This window comes from Mus musculus, chromosome 2 (assembly GCF_000001635.26).
Source record: "Mus musculus strain C57BL/6J chromosome 2, GRCm38.p6 C57BL/6J".
Classification (NCBI taxonomy): Eukaryota; Metazoa; Chordata; class Mammalia; order Rodentia; family Muridae; genus Mus; species Mus musculus.
Genome location: NC_000068.7, coordinates 29208737 through 29231224, shown reverse-complemented (window position 1 = coordinate 29231224; position 22488 = coordinate 29208737). Strand labels below are relative to the sequence as shown.

General features: G+C 50.8%; 1 protein-coding gene across 3 annotated transcripts in view; it reads left to right on the top strand.

The window, feature by feature from the left end:
• Positions 1-22488, top strand: part of Ntng2 (netrin G2) — a 53374-nt gene that overhangs the window by 16875 nt on the left and 14011 nt on the right. For all 3 annotated transcript variants that reach the window (NM_133500.2, NM_001305805.1, NM_133501.2), the window contains exon 2: positions 3004-3647. In NM_133500.2, coding sequence (NP_598007.1) covers positions 3004-3647 — 644 coding nt within the window. The remainder of the gene's footprint in view (positions 1-3003; positions 3648-22488) is intronic.

The following is a 22488-nucleotide window of genomic DNA, read 5'->3' as shown; positions in this document are numbered from 1 at the left end:
GAACTCCTCTTGGATGTCTTGTCATTGCCCTGTGTCATGGAGATCCTGCAGCTTTGGATCTGCAGGACTGGCTCCTTTACACACTCCGACAGGTTGTAGATGAGGTAGATGTTGGGTGGGACAGCTCAGAGCCCTGGATCAGGGCCTGGGAGGTAGCTGACTTTGTCAGCTCTCCTGCACTTCTCCACCACCTACAGCTTTCCACCACCAGGACCAGCTCGCCAGCATTGCTCCAGCTAGCTCACCCAGGGCCACAGCCCGCAAGGTCACCAGGCTTTTGAGTCTCCAACTTAAGTCTCTGCAGCAAGCACTTTGCTGACTGAACCATGCCCCAAGAACCTAAGGCTTTGAAAATAAGAGGTGTGTGCACTTGTTTTGTTTTGGGGTGATAATCATTAAATAGTCAGAGAAACAAGTGCTAGCTTTGAAATCGTCAGTGCTTAGCTTGAGTTCCCTTCTGCAAGGTGCCCAAAACTCGTCCAGCGTTGGCTGCCCTTGTCAGACCACTTCATCTGGCTGTTTTCATTAACATGTAATCTGCTCTGTAGTCTTGGATACCAGAGACCCAGAAGGCTGGCAAAGCCACCATTGCCTCCTACTGTCCTCAGCTGTCCCACTTGGGTGGGGACAGGGCTGGCTGGAACTCCCAGGGAGGTCTCCTCAGTGTGACATGAAAAGCAAGCCGGGGCCCGAGCACACTCGTGTTCAGAAAGGCTTGGTGAGGACACAGCCCATGCCTCCTTGGTGGTGCAGAACTCTGAGGTTTTGGGGTGGCTGTGCGGGTGAAGAAGCTGGGAGGACTGTGCTGGCAAAGCCTTCTCTGCAGCCGGCATGAGGCTGGTAAATACACAGGCTCATTCATTAGTGGCTCACCATCTGCTTCCCAGGGGCTGGGGTGGGGGCTGGCAGGGCCCTGCAGGTTGGGCAGCATGGGTCCTTAATCAGGCTGGAGTCCCCAGCCCCTGGCAGTGCCCCATGTATCCATATTCAGTGATAGGACCCCTGGAACAACTGATGGCTTTGAGGAACCGTGTGTTCCCCCACCCCCTAGCCCAAGGACCAGTAGCAGGCTGGGGGTAGGTAAGGCAGGGGGCTGGAAAAGGATCCAGCAAAAGGTGCTGAGGTGGGGGATATGTGTGTGACAGGAATATTGACAGTCAATATATGATGGACAGACATTAATACAATCACCAGGGGACCCTGTGGCCTAGAAAAGGACATGGTTTTCAGAGGTAAGTGAAGTGGGTAAAAAAAAAAAAAAATACAAGTTTGTGGAAGAGGTGTCTTTGAGGACACCCTGGAAAAGCCAGGGTCGTTAACACCTCTCTGAGCTGCTGCCCCTCCCACTTAGCTCACTGGGATGAACCTGCCAAGAGCTAACATCTCCAGTAAAGGCATCGACTGTCCCACAGGTTCAAGACCAAGGTGCTGGAGGTGCGATACAACCTCTCTCCGTGTGGTGATGTGGACACCTCCGCCTGTGTCTCATGGCCCTTTGTGTGTGTGTGTGTGTGTGTGTGTGTGTGTGTGTGTGTGTGTGTGTGTGTGTGTTTGTGTGTGTACGTACCCCTGGTGTTTTGGTGTGTGTCCTAATTCAGGGGCTTTTCCTAGAAGGAGAAGGACCACCAAAGGGCATCCTTCAACTCTGTAAAGACTGTCTCAGAACACAGCCTACTGCCTTTAGAGGTTGTTGAGGGCTAGGCATTGACATATGGATTTGAAGGGACATGGCTGAGCCTCAATGCAGGCTCACTACAGAAGAACAAGTGAGTGGGAGAGTGCCCAGCCTGAGTCAGGCTGAACCCCAGCTCTCCCATCCACGTGCAAGCTCTATGAGTGTGTCTGCCAACCACAAGCAGGCATGCCGCCCTGGGCTCCGTGTGTCCCCCATGCTACCTGGAGCAGAGCATGGAGGGGTGACCTCCTGGTCAGCCAGCCGCAATCTGTTGCTTTCTCCTGGTCACTGGGCTTGTCACGGAGCCTGTGGCAGTCAGTCAGACTCTTCCCACTCAGGACTAGGTGTGAGACCAGTCACTGGTGGCCCAGAGTTACCAGTGATAGTCACGAAAAGCTCCTCCATTCTCATTGTGATTTGTAAGACACTGAGGCAGTGTAGGGCTGGGGAAAGAAAAGAAGCCAGACGATAGGGAGAAAAACAGATGAGGAAGAGAACAGAAAGAGGGAGGATGAGAAAAGAGAGGGCTGAGGAGAGGGCTTTCTTCTCAGAAGTACCTCCAAATCCTGTGAGAAGACCTGGTTTGTCTTGCCTACTCTGGGCCTCAGTTTCCCATTCAGCAATGAGGTGCTATACTGGTGAGAAATTCTTGTACCCCAAGGTTTCGGGCCTCACCCATCCTCAGGGACAGGCAGATGGGTGGACATTGGCACTGCAAGGAGCCAAGGACAGAGCTATTTTGGTGGGTCAGGGCTTTGTGGGTCCTGTCTCAGAAGCCCTAGGCTAGCTGTGCCCAGGTGCCCACAGAGCAGCCCTTAGACTGCCTGTGCACCAGCTATGACCTGTGGAGGATCAAAGCCCATGGCCAGTGGCTGACTGCAGTGTTGCTGGCTGGGGTGGCCAGGGGATGGTGGCAATGTGTCCACCCCCCTCAGGGGCCTCATGGCTCATTAGAGAGTGAGAGGTTTTTAACTCAGAGCCAAGCTACTTTGTCTCTGCACAGGCACCTGAAATATTCATCAAAGTGGCCGTGTGGACTAGGGCACTGTGAGGCTGTCAGTAACAAGGTCTGTTGTTTGTTAATTAGTAGGCCTAGCATCTAGGACAGTTATGGGCTTATAGAACACGCAGTAGAAAGTGCAGAGTACCTAAGACCCCCACCTCATTATCTTACTATGCATCTACTATCTGTGAGGGGCAGGCACTTCACTCCTGCATCCAGGGCTTGCTGATGGCTAGCAAATGTCCAGCCTAGCACAGGGCAAGCACATCGTAGGCCCCTTCCACTGACCAGCATCTACTTCCTGACAGACTCCCTTCCTCTGCAGGAGAACCCCTACCTGTGCAGTAATGAGTGTGATGCCTCCAATCCCGACCTGGCCCACCCGCCCCGGCTTATGTTTGACAGGGAAGATGAGGGACTGGCTACCTACTGGCAAAGCGTCACGTGGAGTCGCTACCCCAGTCCACTAGAGGCCAACATCACCCTCTCATGGAACAAGAGCGTGGAGTTGACAGACGACGTGGTGGTGACTTTTGAGTATGGCCGGCCCACGGTCATGGTCCTCGAGAAGTCCCTGGACAATGGCCGCACCTGGCAGCCCTACCAGTTCTATGCAGAGGACTGCATGGAGGCCTTCGGCATGTCTGCCCGACGTGCCCGAGACATGTCACCCTCCAGCGCCCACCGGGTGCTCTGCACCGAGGAGTACTCACGCTGGGCAGGGTCCAAGAAAGAGAAGCATGTGCGCTTTGAGGTAAGGGACCGCTTTGCCATCTTTGCCGGCCCTGACCTGCGTAACATGGACAACCTGTACACGAGGATGGAGAGCGCCAAGGGCCTCAAGGAGTTCTTCACCTTCACTGACCTGCGCATGCGCCTGCTGCGTCCTGCGCTGGGTGGCACCTACGTGCAGCGAGAGAACCTCTACAAGTACTTCTATGCCATCTCCAATATCGAAGTCATTGGCAGGTAAGGCCCGGGGCACTGGGATGTCACTCGGGATGTCAGCTGTTTCCTGTAATGTTGTCACCTGGTACCTTGCTGTCTCTAGGAATGTCTGGGTTTGAGAGATATTATATGCTATTTGAGATGCCACCTGGTTCTAGACATGTCACCTGTTACCTGGATGTCACCTAGTTCTAGGGATGTCACCTGGTTCCTGGGGTGTTATCTAATATCTGGGATATCACCTGGGTACCTAGAGATCACCTCTTTCCTGGGATGTCACCTGGTACCTAAATGTCTCCTGATACTTGCATTGTCTCTTGATTCCTGGAATGTTTATGTCAACCTGGTACCTAGGTTTCACCTTGTTCTCGGATGCCACCTGGCTTCAAGAAGTCACCTGCCTCAGGTGTCACTTGGTGCTACATCAAAGGACTGCCTGTGCAGTCAAGATACCCAAGCTTTGCCATAATTGGGGGAGCTTGTCTGGGTGTTAAATGTCTGAAAGGGAAGAGGGTTGGTTCTGCACCATCCAGGAGCTTGTTCATTAATAGATACCATGAACAAGAGGTCCTTACTCCCCAGCCACCTGTGGGATGGGGAAGCCGAATCTGCTTCCCTCAGCCTCAGGGTGCTTAGATGAGTCAGATTTGGCAAAGAGCTCACAGAAGTGCCCAGCATGCAATAAATGCTTTAAAAAATATTGAATAAAATGAATGCTAGCCAAAGGAATGACAGCAGAGGCCTGGAGCAGGCTGGCAGAGGGCAGTGTGAGGCCTGGGGGTGTTGGGGGGGCGGCTTTGTATGTCTCTCCATCACGGGCTCTGTGCTGCCTAGGGTGTAGCTCCTGACACAGAGAAAAGCCATTAGCTGCCCCATGTGTCTGATTAGGGTGATTTTTCGTTTTGCTATTGTTTTTGAGAAATTTATACACACAGACTGTATTTGCAACATCTCCATCCTGTTTACTTACCCCCACATCCCACTTTTAGAAGACACACAACATGCAAAACATGTATTTTCATATTTTGACCAGGATTGGGAAGAAGGGTGTGTAGGAGGGGAGCAAAGAAAGCCTGGAGTCAGTTCCCGCCCTCTGCCTGGAGTGTGATGGCCCAGAGCGGTGGAGTGGAGAATGTTGGGGTGTGCTGGGGTAAGGTGGGGTGGGGTGAGGTGAGGGGGTGGGGTGAGATGGGGGGCACTCTATTGCGGCTGTGCCTGCATTTCCTTCTTGTTGATACTGTATATGGATTCCAGGGATGGAGACAGAGGTGAGCCAGTCAGGAAATAGAGGCAGGTCCAATACTGGCAGAAAGACAGAGGCAGGTGCACATTTGCAGCCTGTTCTGTATCAGTCTCTGATTTATGGCTCTTACCTACTTGGGACAGGGCATTTCAAATCTGGAATGTTCTGGAAGCCACTGAAAGATGGCTCCCTCCCACCACTCCCCCCACCCCCCATTACTGTGATAAGACTCAGATTTGGTTCTCAGTATACACACAGTGACTCACATCACCCATAACTCCAGTTCTAGGAGATCTGATGCCCTCTTCCTACCTGCACGAACACAGACAGACAGACAGACAGGCAAAGCATTTATATGCATAAAAATAAATAAACCTAAAAAAAGATTTTTAAAAACCCTGACAAGAGCCAGGCAGTGGTGGCGCACGCCTTTAATCTCAGTACTTGGGAGGCAGAGGTAGGCGGATTTCTGAGTTCGAGGCCAGCCTGGTCTACAGAGTGAGTTCCAGGACAGCCAGGGCTCCGCAGAGAAACCCTGTCTCAAAAAAACAAAAACAAAAACAAAACAAAACAAACAAACAAAAAAACCCTGACAAGAGCAGCTTAAGGAAGAAAGGGTTTGCTTTGGTTCAAAGTAGCTCATCATGGTGGAAAGATTAAAGGCAGAGCAGTGCTCCTCAACCCTCCTAATGCTGTGACCCTTCAATACAGTTCCTCATGTTGGAGGTGACCCCCAACCATAAAGTTATTTTCTTTGCTACCTCATAGCTGTATTTTTCTACTATTGTGACTTTTTATATAAATACCTGTGACTTCCAATAGTCTTAGGTGACTCCTGTGAAAGGGTTATTCGACCACCAAGGGGATCACACCCCACAGGTTGAGAACCAATGCTGTCTGTATATCATGTCCCAGTTAGGGGCTCATTACCGAGAGCAATGCATGCAGGCTGCCTCTCTGTCCAGGATCCCAGGCAAGGAGTGGCTGTCACTCATAGTGACATCTCGGGTGACACGAACAATATAATCCCCACAGGTGCTCACGGTAGTACACACCTTTAATCCCAGAACTCAGAAGGCAGAGGCAGGTGGGTCTCTGTGAGTTTGAGTCCAGCCTCGTCTATGTAGGGAGTTCTATACAAAGAGAGACCTTGTTTTTAAAAAAACAAAAAAACAAAAAAAAAAAACAAAAAGATAATTCACACAGGTGATTCTAGACATTGTCAAGCTGTTGACCTAACACATCAAAGACATCGTAGTAGGAAGCACGGGTCCACACATTTTAGCATTGATGTAGCAGCCATGTCCCCAAGCCTCAGGACCCTAGCCTGCTTTCTTTGTCCATTGCTACAAGGGACCCTCCTCTCCAGTATATACAAGACTCTGCCTTAGAGGTCTGTGGGCTCCCTCCCGTGATGGTGCCAGTCAGGACCAGAATACCTAGAGCCCCAGCAGGGTAGCAGCCATGACTCTTGTAAGCTGAGGTTCAAGCCCAACCTTTCCACACTCCTCTCTAGTCCTCTCCTCTGTGACAAGACTGGGGCCACTGGGAACCACCATCTCTGTGGAAGGGTGTCAGGGAGGAGAGGTGGCAGGGCAGTTCCAGCACTCTTTTGGCATGCAGCCTTTGTGGGCACAGGGATTCTCTGTCATGGTGGCAAAAGTGTGTCAATCAATTCACAGAACAATAGGTACTCTTCAGGTGGCTGCAGTTTGGTTATTGATTAATTAGGTCTAGTTAGGTGGCATTAAAGCAAGTGTGTGAGCCAACAGAGGGAGCCCTTGAAGTGTCCAATGGTCTCAGGCTTTAGGGCTTTCTTACCCCATGGCACCTGCCATCGTTCCCCAACCTGCCAACAAAATAACAACAAATAACCTGCAAGTTGGTATTGAGGGTGGGAGAGCCTCCAAGCCCAGGTGAGAGCATCCAGCAAGCAGCACTTGACCCTGGTCTATGGCGCTCACCCTGCGCTCTTTGCCGGCCTCCTGTTTTCTCAGCTGAGCTAAATGTCAGCCAGCCAGGATCCCAGTCCAGACCAGTCCAAGGTCAAGCAAGCCTCACACAGCTTTCTCTAGTGAGGCCCTGGCCTCATGGTCTCCTGGGTTCCCATCCTAGCTCTGACTGCATCCCTCAGTGCTGAAGCAATATGGACCACGAGACAATGTCCCCACCTCCTCTCCCAAGTCTAGAGGGCTTTGTTTTGCTGGTGGTCTTATGCTCTGCACGAATCAGCAATTCCATCTCCAAGGAGGGCCCAGATGGCTGGAGGGTGGGGCCAGCAGGCAGAGGCACCTGGCGTGGTCTCCAGGAATAAGGAGCTAATTCAGATGGACACAAAGAGGTGTGCTGGGCTGCAACAGGATTGCTCAGGCAGCTAACAGTGAAATCCATCCGCCAGCACCCTGGGGTTCTGCCTCCCTGCCGCCCTGTCTCCAGGGGCCATTCCTGGAAGGCTGAAGGAGGTGGAAGCTATTTTCTCCTGCGTGTGGGGGAGCTCAGGTACAGAGTCTGGGCAGGAGAGGCTGGCTTGAAACTGCAGGGAATGTGGGCCAAAAACTGCACTGGAGGAGGGAGATCATACAGACGCATGGGAGCAGGGACATACAGCCTGTCCCAGCAGCCCAAGCCTCACCCTACATTTCCAGGGGAGCTTTATAGGATAAGACCCACCACAAGTTGGCTTTCACCTGGCAGGTATCAGAGGGGTCCTTGCAAAGCCCCTCCAGTGAGCTGGGGAGAGGGGAGTCCCCAGGAAGGAGCTGCCAAATGGAAACTTGCCTGAACCTCAGGTTCCTCATCTGCAATATGGAGCCATAGGCATAATCTCCCCAGTGTGTGAGCTGCTGCTGAAGGGATGGTGTTATAGTATGTCCCCTTCCTTCCCTGAGGTGGCAGGGGAGAAAGGAGGCAGGGGCAAAGAAAGGGCTGCTGGGGAAGATGTCTTGGACACACCCAGGGTCTTAGCACCTAGAAAAGGCAAAAAGGTGCCTTTGGGCAAGCAGGGTTTGCAAGCCCAAAGGGCCCCCAGGGCTCAGAAGTGCTGGGAGAGAGGGATGGTGTCTTTGTCTTCAGATGTAATGGGGAAGAGAGAAGCCTGTGGAGAATGCAGCCAGGCCCTTGCAACCCAGCAGCAAAAGAGAGAAAGGCACATGGCAGGCACCCCTGTGAATCACTGGCTCTTTAAGACACCAGCGTTGCCGGGCGGTGGTGGCGCACGCCTTTAATCCTAGCACTTGGGAGGCAGAGACAGGCGGATTTCTGAGTTCGAGGCCAGCCTGGTCTACAAAGTGAGTTCCAGGACAGCCAAGACTACAGAGAAACCCTGTCTCGAAAAACCAAAAAAAAAAAAAAAAAAAAAAAAAAAAGACACCAGCATTGCTTCCCAAAGCCTTTGAATTCCCTGCAGTCCAGCGCTGACAGCCCCAGGGCCCCCTTGCTGTTGTGACAGCAGCCACACAGGCCCTTGGCAGGGCTGACACATTGAGGGTTGCTAGCCACCAAGTCTGGGAGTCAAAGGGAAGTGACAGGCCACCCAGTTCCCACTACCAGGGCTTACCCTGGAAACAGATTTTTCTATCCAGAAAACTCTTAGAGGCTCCAAAGAAATTGCCACACTGGGCCCTCATATACCAGGGGCAGAAAAGGAGTGGGCTCCCTACTCAGCAATCCTAGTGTTGGGTATTGGCTGGGTTCTGTCCTCTTTTGCCCTAGAGGAAGCCAAAACCCTTGAGAAGGAGAAGACCTACTTGATCCCAGGGCTCTCACTGAGCCTGTGGGCAGCTCTCTCTGTGGTCTCTGGGCCACGCCCACCACGGTCTTCTCCTCCCTTGACCCCGCCCCCTCTCTTGCCTCCCTGCTTTTTTCATAAACCTCCTGTCCCTATTGATCGCCAGTAACTGGAGATGCAGTCACAGGACAAGAATAGCAATGTCAGAGAGAAGCAAAGCTCTGCTGGGGCAGGCAGTGTGGGGGATGGGGAGGGAAGGCATCTTTCTACTCACCCAGTGCCTCTGTCCCCCTTGACTCCCCACTGCAAACTGGGAAGAGAATCCTGGGAGGCTGTGGAGGATGGAGCTGACCCTCAGCAATAGTGACTATCACCTACAAAGCAAGTCTCCAAGGCTAGTGCCCCCCCCCCGACACTTTCTGGGGTTTCCTCATTTAGCCCTGCCCCAGGAAGATCCTTGTCCCATTACATAAATGGGAAACTGAGGCCTAGAGGTTAAGAAATGGATGGGGCTGGGTCTGACAGTACATGCCTTTAGTCCCAGTACTCAGGAGGCAAAGCAGGTTGATCTCTGAATTCCAGGCTATTGTGGGATACATAGAGAGTTCCAGAGCAGTCAGGGCTATGTAGAGAGACTTTGTCTTGAGAGACAGACAGACAGACAGACAGACAGACAGAGACAGAGAGAGAGACAGTGAGAGAGAGACAGTGAGAGAGAGAGACAGAGAGAGACAGAGAGAGAGAGACTGCATATACCCATCACAGGGCTAAGATAGAGGAAATAGAAACTCATAAGTGTTGGTGAAGACTTAGAACAACCTGCATGGCTGATGAGAAAGGGAATGCCCAGCTCTGCTGAGAACAGTATGATGATGCCTGAAAATGTTGAATTAACAGAATAACATGTGACCCAGTGGTTCTCCTTCTGATCCACCAAAAAGAACTTAAAGCAAGGACCTAACAGGTACCTATATACCATGTTACATCAGCAGGCTCACCATAGCCAGTGATGCAAACAGCCCAAGGGTGTTTTGGAAAATAGATAAATGCAAGGTAGTATAGACATGTGGTGGAATATTATTCAGTCTTATAAAAGGAAAGAGCAGTATGTGGTGGAGAACCTGTACAGTCCCTGCATTAGGAGATAAAGGAAGGATTCTGAGTTTAAGGTCAACCTGGGCTCTGTAGTGGGACCCTCTCTCTAAATGTGTGTGTGTGTGTGTGTGTGTGTGTGTGTGTGTGTGTGTGTGTTGAAATCACAGCTAAGTGATGGCGCACTTGCCTACCACCTGGATTCTATCCTCAGAACCACACAAAAATGAAAATGGAAAGATGGATGGATGGTGGACAGATGGGTATATGGATGGGTGGATGGATGGATGGATGGGAGGACAGATGGATGGATGGATGGGAGGACAGATGGATGCCGAATGTATGATAGATGGGCAAATGAACATATGGGTGGATGGGATGATAAGTAGACAGATAAATAGGTGAGTGGATAGATAGAGATGTAGGTGGGTGGATAGATAGAGAGGTAGGTGGGTAGATAGGTAGAGAGGTAGGTGAGTGGATAGATAGAGAGGTAGGTGGGTGGGTAGATAGCTGTGTATGTAGACAGATAGGTGGGTGGGTAAGTGGCTGGATAGCTGGCCTCCATATTGTACTGCCCAGGTAAAAGTCTGGTATGAGCCGTTAGAACAAGAGAACTAACCTGTTTGTCCTCCTTTCCACCTCTGAAGAATGGAGACAGGAGCTATGAGGTTTAAATGAGTCTGTCCCTAAAGGGAGTGTAGAAGTGCTCAGGCCTCTTGGGAGCAGGAGTCAGAACCAGCCATCATGGGCAACTAGAAGGAGTCCTGGGTTGCAGGGAGCCAAAAGGTTTTCTACCTGTATCCGTGGGCTCTTAGGAGGGCAGAGCATCTGAAGACTCCAAAAAAGTGTGTTCTTAGAGTTTGCATGTGAGGTCTGCTCAGGAAAGGGCCCACATGAAACTCATATTAAAAGGCCCCTGGCCCCCAAACTCCTGGCCAGTCTCTGGCCAGACAATCTGGTTTCTGTTTGACATCCTTTATTTATTTAGTGCATGCATTTGGTGTGCATGTGGTGTGATAAAAGACCCTGATAAAAAAAAATATCGTGAAAGAGAAGGGATTTATTTTAGCTCACAGGTCAAGGCTGCAGTCCATCATAGTGGGAAGTCAACAGAAACTTGGTCACATGACACCATAGTCAGGAATCAGAGAAAGATGAGTGTGTGCTGCTTAAGTAGTCCAAAATCCCTGCCCAAAGTGGTCCTGCCTGCAATCTAGACGGATCTTCTCCCATTAGCGATAATCCCTCCCGGGCATCCTCAAAGCTATTGCTAGCCTTGAGAATTGTCCAGGTGCAGGAGGCTCTAAGGGCTCAAGGACTCGGTGACAGTGGTTGAGATGTGGTGAGGGGGCACAAGAGGGGAGTGTAGCAGGCAGAGCTGGGTGGCAGAGGTCCCTGTAGCTAAAGGGAGCAGTGGTTTTAGTCTGAGGAAAGGTGAGGTGGGGCTGTGAGAAGGCCTGGCCTGGCCTGGCCTCCAATCTTAGTGACAAAGGCAAAGAAAGACTCAGAGAGCATGTGAGACCAAGCCCCATGGCAGCCATGACTGAGTCTGATGATGGAAGGTAGTCATGGAGTGGACCACCTCAGGACGGCTTCTGTGGGATGGAAAGAGTTAGTGGGAGTGAGCTGCGGAGGGCTTCTCACTCCTGGGTTTCTGACTTGAGGGGCCGTGTGGATAAGGATTTTAACTAGTCAAACAGGGACAGCTGAAGGAAGAAGTTCCTGAAGGGAATTTTAGAAACATATGTGTGCACATATCTGTGCGTCTGTGCATGTGTGTGCACATGTGTGGGAAGGAAACCTTCGATCTAGGGAAGGATCTTCCTGGGGAAGGCAAAACACAAAGGAGGTAGTTGCGGGTCCCAGAGAGAAGTGGCCCAAGGTGACTTCACTCTCTGAGAACCTGCAGGTTAGCTCATGTTGGTGCAGACTGTGCTGGGTTCAAGGGAAGCAGTCGCTGCAGCTGCAGGGACTGTCATCTGAGCACGGGAGGCTTTGTCTGGCTTCCTAATGGGTAACAAGATTTATCAGTGGGACTGCAGAGGTGATGTATATCAGGCACTTAATAGAAAAGGGCTTGCACAGAAGCCCAAATTTGATTTAGCCAATTAACTCAATTGCTGGCCATCCGCTCCAGGAGGAGCTGCAGCCCACATCTGTCCCCATTACCTTGGCATCACTCAGCCTTTCTGCTCACTGCAGGCCCCTCAGCCTGCAGTGTAACGTCCCCCTCCTCCACAGGCGCTCAAGTCTTGATTGACAGTGTTCTTTGGACCCAGTCTCAGGTCCCCCCAGCCCTGAGACTTGTGTCTCGCTGGTTTGCTTCAGCTCGCTGTGGTCATGGCCACAGATGTATTAATGCCCTACTGGCCGCTTGGGTCCTTCAGCTTCAATCCTGACTTTTCTCTTGCTTTAAGTCCAGATGGCCTGTCCCCAATATCACAGATCCCACCAAAGATGCAGACTTCCCACCCACCAGTGGCCCAAGGCCACAGATCATGGGTCTCATTAGCCTGGGTCCAAACTGGGACAGTGGTGGGAATTAACACAACCTTGAAGCCTACCCAGCCCTCCACCCAGCCACACCCCTCCCCCCTATAGACCTCATAAAAGAAGTGTCCTGATGGCCACTCTTCCTTCATCCCTCAGAGCGGTCACCTAGCCAGCCAGCGTAGAGTTGGAATCTGCCCTGTGATAACCAAAGGCCCATCAAAAATTTCTCCATCCGGGCAGTGGTGGCACAAGCCTTAAATCCCAGCACTTGGGAGGCAGAGGCAGGCGGATTTCTGAGTTCGCTATTCAGAGAAACCCTGTCTTGAAAAAAAAAAACAAAACAAAACAAAAAGAAAAAAGAAAAAAAAAGATTTTCCCCAAATAGAAGAGGAATGTTCCTCTCGGTGAGGGAGGAAGGCGCTGCCTGCTGCCTTAAAGCACTAGCTTTGCTTCCAACTTTGTTATCCTCAGGGTTAGAACCCGTAACTGTGGCCTTGCCTGACCTCCTGTGTGACAACATGTGGCCATTTGGGGAGAGAACTAGTTTTGGGGACCACTTATGCAGAACCCTTTCTGCAGTGAGTTGCTTCAGAAGACAGGATGAGCACTCCCCTGCTTCCCACACAGACACCCCACCCTGCTTCCCACACAGGCACCCCATTTGGGAGATGTATGATCCCCTTGGGGCTCAGTCTTTGTGGGGAGCCAGACCTGGGTCTCCATTCTGCCTATCTCCAGCACCCCTTGTTCCGTGCTCACCCAAACTCCCTGCAGCCTCCTCTTTGCCCCAAGGAGCAGGTGACATCACTCACTGGCTTGGGAGCTGACCTACATTTTGCAGCCCTCCCGTCTGGGAGTCGCTCCAACACCCGCTTCTCTTGCCCAGAGGAGAGAAGGGCCGGCTCACGATTTTTGTGACATACTGGTGCCAGGCTGGGGCCCAGATGGTGCCCCTACTGGTAACTCCTGGGCATCGCCTGCCCCTCCCTGCTGGGCAGGGCACGCTCAGGCCTGGCACAGGCCAGAGCCCCCGTGGTCCTCCATGTGGCTGTCAGACACCCAGCTGGGCCTGCCACGTGTCCTGAGAGCTAGGCTTGTCTGGTGTGTGCCTTCCCTGGGAGGTGAACCTGGCCCTGTCTTGGAAATGTTATGTTCTCCAGGGGCTGACTCGGGACCTGTCAGCTCCAGAGAAAAGACGAGGAAGGCAAGAGCACAGACACCCTGCAGTCTATGGGAGTCATCAGGGCTAGGTCTAGCAGGTGAGTGGGTGCACCCTACAGGAAGCTGAGGGGGCGGGGGGCACAGGTCAGAGCAGAGGGCATGTCTTGGCCACATGGTAAGCAAGGGTGGCAGGTGAAAAACAGAACATCTCAGGTCCGAGCTTTAGAGGAACAGAAATAGTGCTTAGTCTCTGGCGCGCAAATATGTGGACAGAAAGCATTCATTATTTATGTAAAATTCAAATACAACCTGGAATTCTGCATTTTTGTTGTTTTTAACACAGAATCCTCCTGTGTTGCCGAGGCTGGCTTCAAACCTTTGACTGAAGCCATCCTCTTAGATAGCAAGGAGACCAGGCATGCCTCATAGCTCGCAGCCAGCAACCAGCGTCTTCATTCCCTGTGTGTTCTTCCCAGAGGCTCGGGGCTCCATATAGAAGTGATTTCAAGAGATTAGAAGCTATGTCCTCCACCCTATAGGGGACCCTAGAGGCCTCAAGCCAGTCACATCTGCTTTGATGTCTGGCTGGCCACTGAGATATGGGGCTGTCCCTTGGGGCCACCGGGAAAGGCTGGAAAGTACAGCTTTCTCACCCCACTGGCCTTTGTGCTTGTTGGCTGTCAACCATAGCAAATGTTACTTTCCTGAGCCCAGCTATCTCCATAGACCTGCCTATTTTCTCCCATAGTAAGATCCTGCTGCTAGGTCCACAGACCACTGGCTACCCAGACACTGGCCACCATGTTCGCACAGCATTGGGACCTCTCCTCCCTCTCCGCTCCTACCCTCCTCCCTCTCCTGAGTAGCCAGGCAGTATGTTAGGCACTTAGGAAAATTTAATGACAAGACTGAAAATCCAAGGTCTGATCCAACCACTCCTTTCATAACTGAGACCCAGAGAAATAACTCTTCAAGGTCACACAGCAAATCAACCCCAAGGTCTGGACCAGAAGATAGTTGCTGCATCAGCATCGAGAGAGCGGCCCTCCTCCCCCTAACCCCTGTCATCCTAGTGGTGAGGACAGGTATGGCTGGCCCACCCCCACTGTCCCTTTCCTCATGATTAAATAATTTATTCTGATGGCTGAGCCTAGAAGAAGTTAGTAGAAGGGAAGGCAGCCTGGACCAAAGTTTTCTGGTGAACTGGTTTTCAAGGTCAGAATCGGTGAAGAGACCCTTGGGAGAAAAGATTCCTCCATAAAGGAGAACCATGTGAGCCAAGAGTGTAGCTGGGGACCTGGGCCACCCGCAGGGTCTGGACAAGAGCCCTGCCTGGAGGTCATGCTCAGAGAGGCCAGGCCTCACAACTCTTCCACAGCCCTCTGCTGCCCCCCAGAGACCTGAGTGCTGGCCTTGACCTATGGAGTCCCTGCCTTCTCACACAGGAGTGGGGCCTTGTGGGTATTCTCCGGATTTGGTTAATAATGCAGGTGCTGGTGGGTAGCAAGGCTTCGAGTTACTCACGTGCTTGCTTATTTATTTTCCTTACGTCATCTCCCAAGGGTCTCCTAGATTAGAAAAGGAAAATCACAGGACAAAGGCCTGAGCTGGGGGAAGAATGTGTCTGTGTCTGTGTCTGTGTCTGTGTCTGTGTCTGTGTCTGTGTCTGTGTCTGTGTCTGTGTCTGTGTCTGTGTCTGTGTCTGACTGTGACTGTGTCTGTGTCTGTGTCTGTGACTGTGTCTGTGTCTGTGCCTGTGCCTGTGCCTGTGCCTGTGTCTGTGTCTGTGTCTGTGTCTGTGTCTGTGTCTGTGTCTGTGCCTGTGTCTGTGTCTGTGTCTGTGTCTGTGTCTGTGTCTGTGTCTGTGACTGGGATGGGGTGGGGCAGATGCACTTCTGGGAGCTTGTGTCTGTCTGAGAGCCAATTAGACCTCGGGCCACAGCCCAGATGTCTGGTCTCCCTGATAACCCAGACATAAAGGGAATCTGTGTTCCCATCATACAGATGCTCAAACGGAAACCCAGACGGACTGATAACGTATGCACCTGGGCTGAGCAGAAGCCCTGCCCACTGCTGTGCGTCCCCCCCATGTCTACCTTGACTCTAAGGCATTGGGAGATCAGCCATGGAGAGCAGCTGCGGGTCTAGCTGATGTTTGGACTCCAGCCTGGTACCATGTACCACTGTGGGAGGGCTCTCAGAACTTCTTTCCAGGCCTCAGTTTCCCCATCTGCATATTTGGGTGGAAATAGGTTGCAAGAGCTTATAGGGTGGTTCTCACACAAAGTGGGAGCTTCAGGGCCAGCTGTCTTTGAAGGCTGGAGAGAAGGAGGCTCTGATGGAGCAGACGTTGCCAGCGAGCCTATTCTGGGGTCGCCGTCACTCCCCTGACCCACCCACATGCACTCTGTCCATTCACTGGCCTAAGCTCTGCTGGATGGAGTTCACCTACCGGAAATGCATGCACCCATTTAAAGTGGGCTTCAGTGCCCCTAACAACTCATAGAGGTCTAGAGAAAAACAGGTTTGGGGGCTGGAGAGATGGCTCAGTGGTTAAGAGCACTGACTGCTCTTCCAGAGGTCCTGAATTCAATTCCCAGCAACCACATGGTGGCTCACAACCATCTGTAATGGGATCCAATGCCCTCTTCTGGTGTGTCTGAAGACAGTTACAGTGTATTCATATAAAATAAATAAATCTAGGGGAAAAAAAGTAGAAAATCCATAGCCGGCTGGTGAGGTGGCACCTGCCATGCCTAACAATGAGACTTCCATCCCTGGGTTGCACATGGCTAAAGGAGAAAACTGACTTTTGAAAGCTGTTCTCTGGCCTCCACACATGCTCCGTGACCTCCACATATATGCCGTAGCATTTGCACACACAAAATAAATAAATGTAATGTTAAAGTTTTCAACCTCAGCTACATAGGGAGTTTGAGGCTAGCCTGGGTTATATGAGACCATCAAAAAGAACACTCAGTCAGGCAGTGGTGGCACACGCCTTTGATCCCAGGACTCAGGAGGCAGAGGCAGGCTGATCTCTGAGTTGGAACAATTACAGGACAGAGAAACTCTGGAAAAAAACAAAAAAGAAAAAAGAAACAACTCCCCCCATAAGGTCTCTCTACATAGACCGGCTGGACTGAAACTCACTATGTAACTATGTAGCCCAGGCTGACCTAGAACACAGTGTGTGCCAGCACACCTGAAAATTTTAGGACATTGTACTGGCTGGTTTTGTGTGTCAACTTGACACAGGCTGGAGTTATCACAGAGTAAGGAGCTTCAGTTGGGGAAGTACCTCCATGAGATCCAACTGTAAGGCATTTTCTCAACTAGTGATCAAGGGGGAAAGGCCCCTTGTGGGTGGTGCCATCTCTGGGCTGGTAGTCTTGGGTTCTATAAGACAGCAGGCTGAGCAAGCCAGGGGAAGCAAGCCAGTAAGTAACATCCCTCCATGGCCTCTGCATCAGCTCCTGCTTTCTGACCTGCTTGAGTTCCATTCCTGACTTTCTTGGTGATGAGCAGCAATCTGGAAATGTAAGCTGAATAAACCCTTTCCTCCCCAACTTGCTTCTTGGTTTGTGCAGGAATAGAAACCCTTACTAAGACAGACATCTTCACCACCTAGGAGGAAATACTGCTGCCCCATAGTCCCCTCTCTCCCCATCAGCCCAGTCAACTGCCGCTAGTTTGCTTTCTGTCTGAGCAGGCTGGCCTCTAAGGACAGTTAGTGGCAAGTAACTTATACATTGTATCTGACTTACTTTGCTTAGCATCTTGTTTTCAAGGTTCATCCATGAGCATATGAGCCAGCATTCCCTTCCTTTTATGACAGAATAATACTCTATTCTCTGTATATGCTGCCTATTTACATTAAGTACCTGTAAATAGGTATGGGTGGTCCCCAGCTTTGGGGTACAATAATGCAAGAGTAGGCTCAATTTCTCTTACATGTGTATCCTAGAGCTAGGAGGGCTATGTTTAACCTTCAAACTCATGCATTATCTCCCTGAACTGCCTCATGTACCCAACCATAGGAAACAACTCTGAATGTAGTGTTTTGGGGAATGTGGTTGAGAGTCATAGCTGCCAGGTGCCTCAGTGAAAAAGTAACATTGTTGTTCAACTTGCCACCTCTGCCTCAAAGTGTTAGCTTTGGGAAAGGGTCAAGAGCCTTGAAGCAGGGGCCAGACAGAGGAAACAGTAGGGCAAAGGCCCAGAGGATAGCAAGGTCAGAACTTAGGCTAGACACAGGTAGAGAGAGATGTCTTAGCTAGGGTTTTACTGCTGTGAACAGACACCATGATCAAGGCAACTCTCATAAGGACAACATTTAATTGGGGCTGGCTTACAGGTTCAGAGGTTTAGTCCATTATCATCAAGGCAGAAGCATGGCAGCATCCGGACAGGCATGGTGCAGGAGGAGCTGAGTGTTCTACATCTTCATCTGAAGACTAGAAGACTGGCTCCCATGTAGTTAGGACAAGGGTCTTAAAGCCCACACCCACCATGACACACTTTCTCCAACAAGGCCACACCTCCTAATAGTGCCACTCCCTGGGCCAAACATACATAAACCACCACAGAGAGTGAAGGAGGAGATGAGCCAGTGAAGTTCCTCCACTGTACCCCAACACAGAGATGCAATGTCATCCAGAAGTACTTGCAAAATCAAGAGAATATGGAGCCTCTGCCATTAGCTTGGATGATATGGACCACTAGTAGATGGATAGCCGCCTTACATCAGCCAAGGCGCTCCAGGTCTTCATGGCACTGATAAGATCAAGATGCCTTCTGTGTTCTGGCAGAAATAGGGAAGGGTTGGGGCTGCCAGGGTGGGACCTGAGCAGAGCCAAGGTCAGGGAGGGACTTGCCCTCCTGTGCCACCCAGGCCACTGGGTTCTAACAGCCAGCCTTCCTGTTAGCATGGACACAATCTGCTTCTCAGATCCAGCTGATCTTTTATGCATTTTTAATAAGCCAAGGTCAACATTATCACCCAAAGTTGATGGCAATCTTTTCTCTACGTAGCTGATGTCTAAAAATAGCCCCTCCTCAGGCCAGAGGTGTGGAATATACGCCTGGCTCTCTACAACTGGGTGTTCCTCTCCAGCTAGCTCAGCAGGGTGTTAAATAAAAATTCACAAGAATAAAAAGAAAAAAAAAAAAGAAAGCTTTGGAGGTCAGATACACTTTGCAAACAAATTTCTGTCAAAGTCAAACAGATTTCTTTCCTGGAGGACTTGTACAAGACTTTGGTATGCTGGTGTGCACTGTGAGTTGGGTTGTTTGGGGTGTTAGAACATGTTTGGCCAAAGAGGCTCAGACATGAGACCCTCCTTTATATGGATTTCCTAGGGTCCAGTGTCCCCAAGAAGAACCTACAATGCCAGCTAGTGCCTGTCATCCACTTCTGTGCCTTTGGAGGGGTGAGCTGGCTTCTTTGTGACACCCCCCCTCCCGTAGCTCAGAGCTGCAATGAGGGCCAGCTGCAGGACAGTGTGTATGATGACATCTATCTTGTGTCTTTTCTGCTGCTGGGACAGCACACTGACAAGAACAACTTATGGAAGAGACGTTTGATTCTGATCCACGGGTCAAGAGGACAGTGCACGATGGCAGGGAAGTCGAGGCAGCTGGTCACGTGACATTCAGTCAGGAAGCAGAGAGAAATAAGACAAAAGCATGCTACAGCTCAGCTCCCTTTCTCCAGGATCGCAGCCAGGGAATGACGCCACCCAGAGTGGGCTGCTCCCTCCATTTCAATTAATGCAATCCAGATCAACCCCACAGGCATCCCCAGAGCCCCCAGGTGATTCTAGAACCTGTCAGGCTGACAGATAACATTACTGTCACAGTATCTCGTCCTGGTTTCCTTTCTGAGGCTGTGATAAAGCACCGGAGACCTAAAGTCACCTGGAGAGGAAAAGATTTATTCCGCTTGCACTTCCAGGTTCCATAGTTCATCAGTAAGAGAGTCCAAGCTCGAAGCGAAGGCTTTGTTATTTCACCTAGTACCACCTCCAGCCAGGACTCACGCACAGCCACAGGAGTACAGCAGAAACCATGGAGGATGCTGCCTGCTGGCTCACACAGGCTCATGCTTAGCCGGCTCCCTAACACAGCTTACGACCACCTGGCCATGGAAGGGTGGAGCCTTCTCAACATCCACCCATTAACATTCAAAACAAGCCTGGACCTTGGAATGGGTTGGACCAATGAGTCACATGTAATTCATGTTTGCTGTAAGATCATTTAGAAAAGCATTACCGCTGGACATGGTGGCACATGCCTTTAATCCCAGCACTCGGCAGGCAGAGGCAGGTGGATTTCTGAGTTCGAGGCCAGCCTGGTCTACAAAGTGAGTTCCAGGACAGCCAGGGATACAGAGAAACCCTGTCTCGAAAAAAAAAAAGAAAGAAAGAAAGATAGAAAGGAAAAAAAAAGAAAGAAAAGAAAAGCATTACCATACCACCCCCAAATCCTCTGCTCTGCCAAGGAGTGTGTCAGTGTGAACCGAGGGAGCCTAAAAGCTAGGATGTGATTCAGCGAGTATAGTGCTCACCTCTTACTCATGAAGGGACAGTTCTATTCCCTATACTGCACAAATTGGGTGCTGCTTCTGTTCTGTGATCCCAGCACTCTGGAGGTAGGGGAAGTAGAGGCAGGAGGATAAAAAATCCAGGGTCATATTTCAAGAGTTGGAGGCCTGAGATATATAAGACTATGTCAGGGGGAAAACCTGACATAGAAAAAAGTAGGGATCATTTGTAATCCTGCCCATCTCTCCACCACTTTTGGGGGTGAGGGTATTGGGGTGTGTGTGTGTGTGTGTAATTTGGGGAAAGGTGGGACAGGGTCTCACAATGTAGCTCAGGCTAACCTGAAACTCACTTCATAGCCCAGGTTGGCCTCAAACCTGTGGCAATCCTGACTCAGTGCTGATTACAGGCATGAGCTCGACACTAGGCTATAGAACTGAGGACTTCACTGTGCCCACTCCGGTATCTTCCTTTGTCATGCTCCATGCTCTACTTTGTGTGAGCCTTGTGACCTCTGAAGCTGGATTCTGGGCCCATGTCCTCATCTCTGAGGAAGCTGACAGGGGAGAGTGGAGTGAGAGCATTCAGGAACTGTGGCCTTTTGTCCACACATTCAAAACGTTCCTTGCAGCTGGAAGTATTCCTTGCATGTGTGTTCATGGCCGTGTAATATTCCATCACTTGGATGGACTGCACTTTAGTTTATAACAGAGCCTCATCTACCAAACTTCACAGCCTGCATTAGGCGCATTCCCAGCATTCCCAGCATTCCCACTGGTTATCCTGTGGCTAGGTGGAATTGCCACACTACTTGGCTTATAACAAACCATCAAATAGCTGGTGTCATTTATTTTGTTCTGTATGAGAATATAAACAGCATGGCTACCTTCTACTCCATCATCAAGTCAAAGGATTGAGGGAGGAAAAATTAAGTGGGGGCCTCTTGTAGCTTAATTTCCCTGCACATCAGGATAGCATGAACACAGGCAGCCATGGAAGGCAGACAGCCTGGCCAGTCCAGCAGATGGTAGATATTTGGTGGGGTTTGCCTCCTATCCCTGTCCCTAACGGGGTCCTCTGCTGAGACTATTTCTAGTGAGGGGACACAGGCACAGGAAGCGAGAGGCAGAGACAAGAAGACAAGGATGACAAGAGGTGTTAGCTCTGCTTGATGTGGGTGTGAGGAGGCAAGTGGTGATGGGCCTTCTGGGAGGATAGGAGTGGACCGTGGGAACACAGGACATCACCCAGCCCGTGTTGGTGAGGGAGCCTGGGGAGGGAAAAAGGTTCAGTAGACATCTTCCCCAACCCCATGCTGGGGACAGAGCCCGTGGCCTGGCAGGCTACTCCCCAGATCCCAGCAATAGTCTTTTGGAAATGATGTTCATCAGGTATGTCAGGGACCCAAGATGTCTGCTGGTATCCTGCCTGGGCTTTGTCCCCATACAGATCCATGTGCCCAGAGGAGCCACACTGCTTTAAGATGTTAACCAGCCCATTGTGTCCCAGTAGGGCGCCACCATCTGCCACCATCTGAACCTCCTCTCCATCCCAGGAACCTCCTCACGCTCTTGCTCTTTCTAGAAGGTTCCCTGCTAGACTGTCTGCAGATTTGGGTTCAGAGAAGTTCTCCCTGGAGCTCCATCAGAGCAGGGCCCCTCCCCCATCCTCGTTGCTAACCATTTAACTTACCTAATTCATTAAGCCCCCCAGCTCAAAGCCTGCTATATTACTGGTGTCCTATAAATATTTCCCTTGCATATTTTAATAAAAATAAGATTCTATTCAGCATACCAGTCGCAATTTGCTTATTGCAAATATTGACAATCTAACTTGGGAGTCTGCCCATCTCCGAATAAGGCACACTCATTTTCACACACAGTGGCTCGCCTCCCCACTTCCCACTAATTTTGTGGGTTTGGTTTCTGGACAGGGACTTTCTATAACCCTGGCTCACCTGAAACTTGAGATCCTCTTGCCTCAGCCTCCTTAACACGAGGGCTTGCAGGTGTGGACCATTGTGTCAGGTCTCTCTCTAACTTTGGGCTACTAAGAACTTCACATCCCCACATCCATACAAAGAGTGCCTCCTGCTCCAGCCTCCAACTGGTGTCCTCTTTTTCTTAGTGTCTTTGGTGTGTGGCACTATCTCACCAAAAAGCCACTCTCCATAACTGCACTTATAAATATTTCTGGATTTCTCTAAAAGGCAAAGACTCTAAGAGCCAGCTTGCAACAGTATCGTGACAGCTGATTGCACTAATGTCATAAATACCCTTAGTGTTGATTGCCATGGCTCAATACAAGGCTTGGTACAGCTGGCATTCCTGAGTGTGTTTCCACCAAGCCCAGCCAGGTGCACACTTGGCCCTGGATAGATACGCCTTTGAGGTCGTTGGGGTCCCCTCCCGTCGTAGCAATCGATACCCTCCGGCATCCACCTGTTGAGCACCAGCACCGTATGGGCTGCATCCCCCGTGGCGGTATTCATTGTTTGCTCTGTCCTCTTGTTGCTGGCCCAGATGTGGTCTAATTCAAGTTCCACGCCACTGGGAGTGGTCTTCTAGAAAGTTCCCATTCTGGTTGTGTCATCTGTGA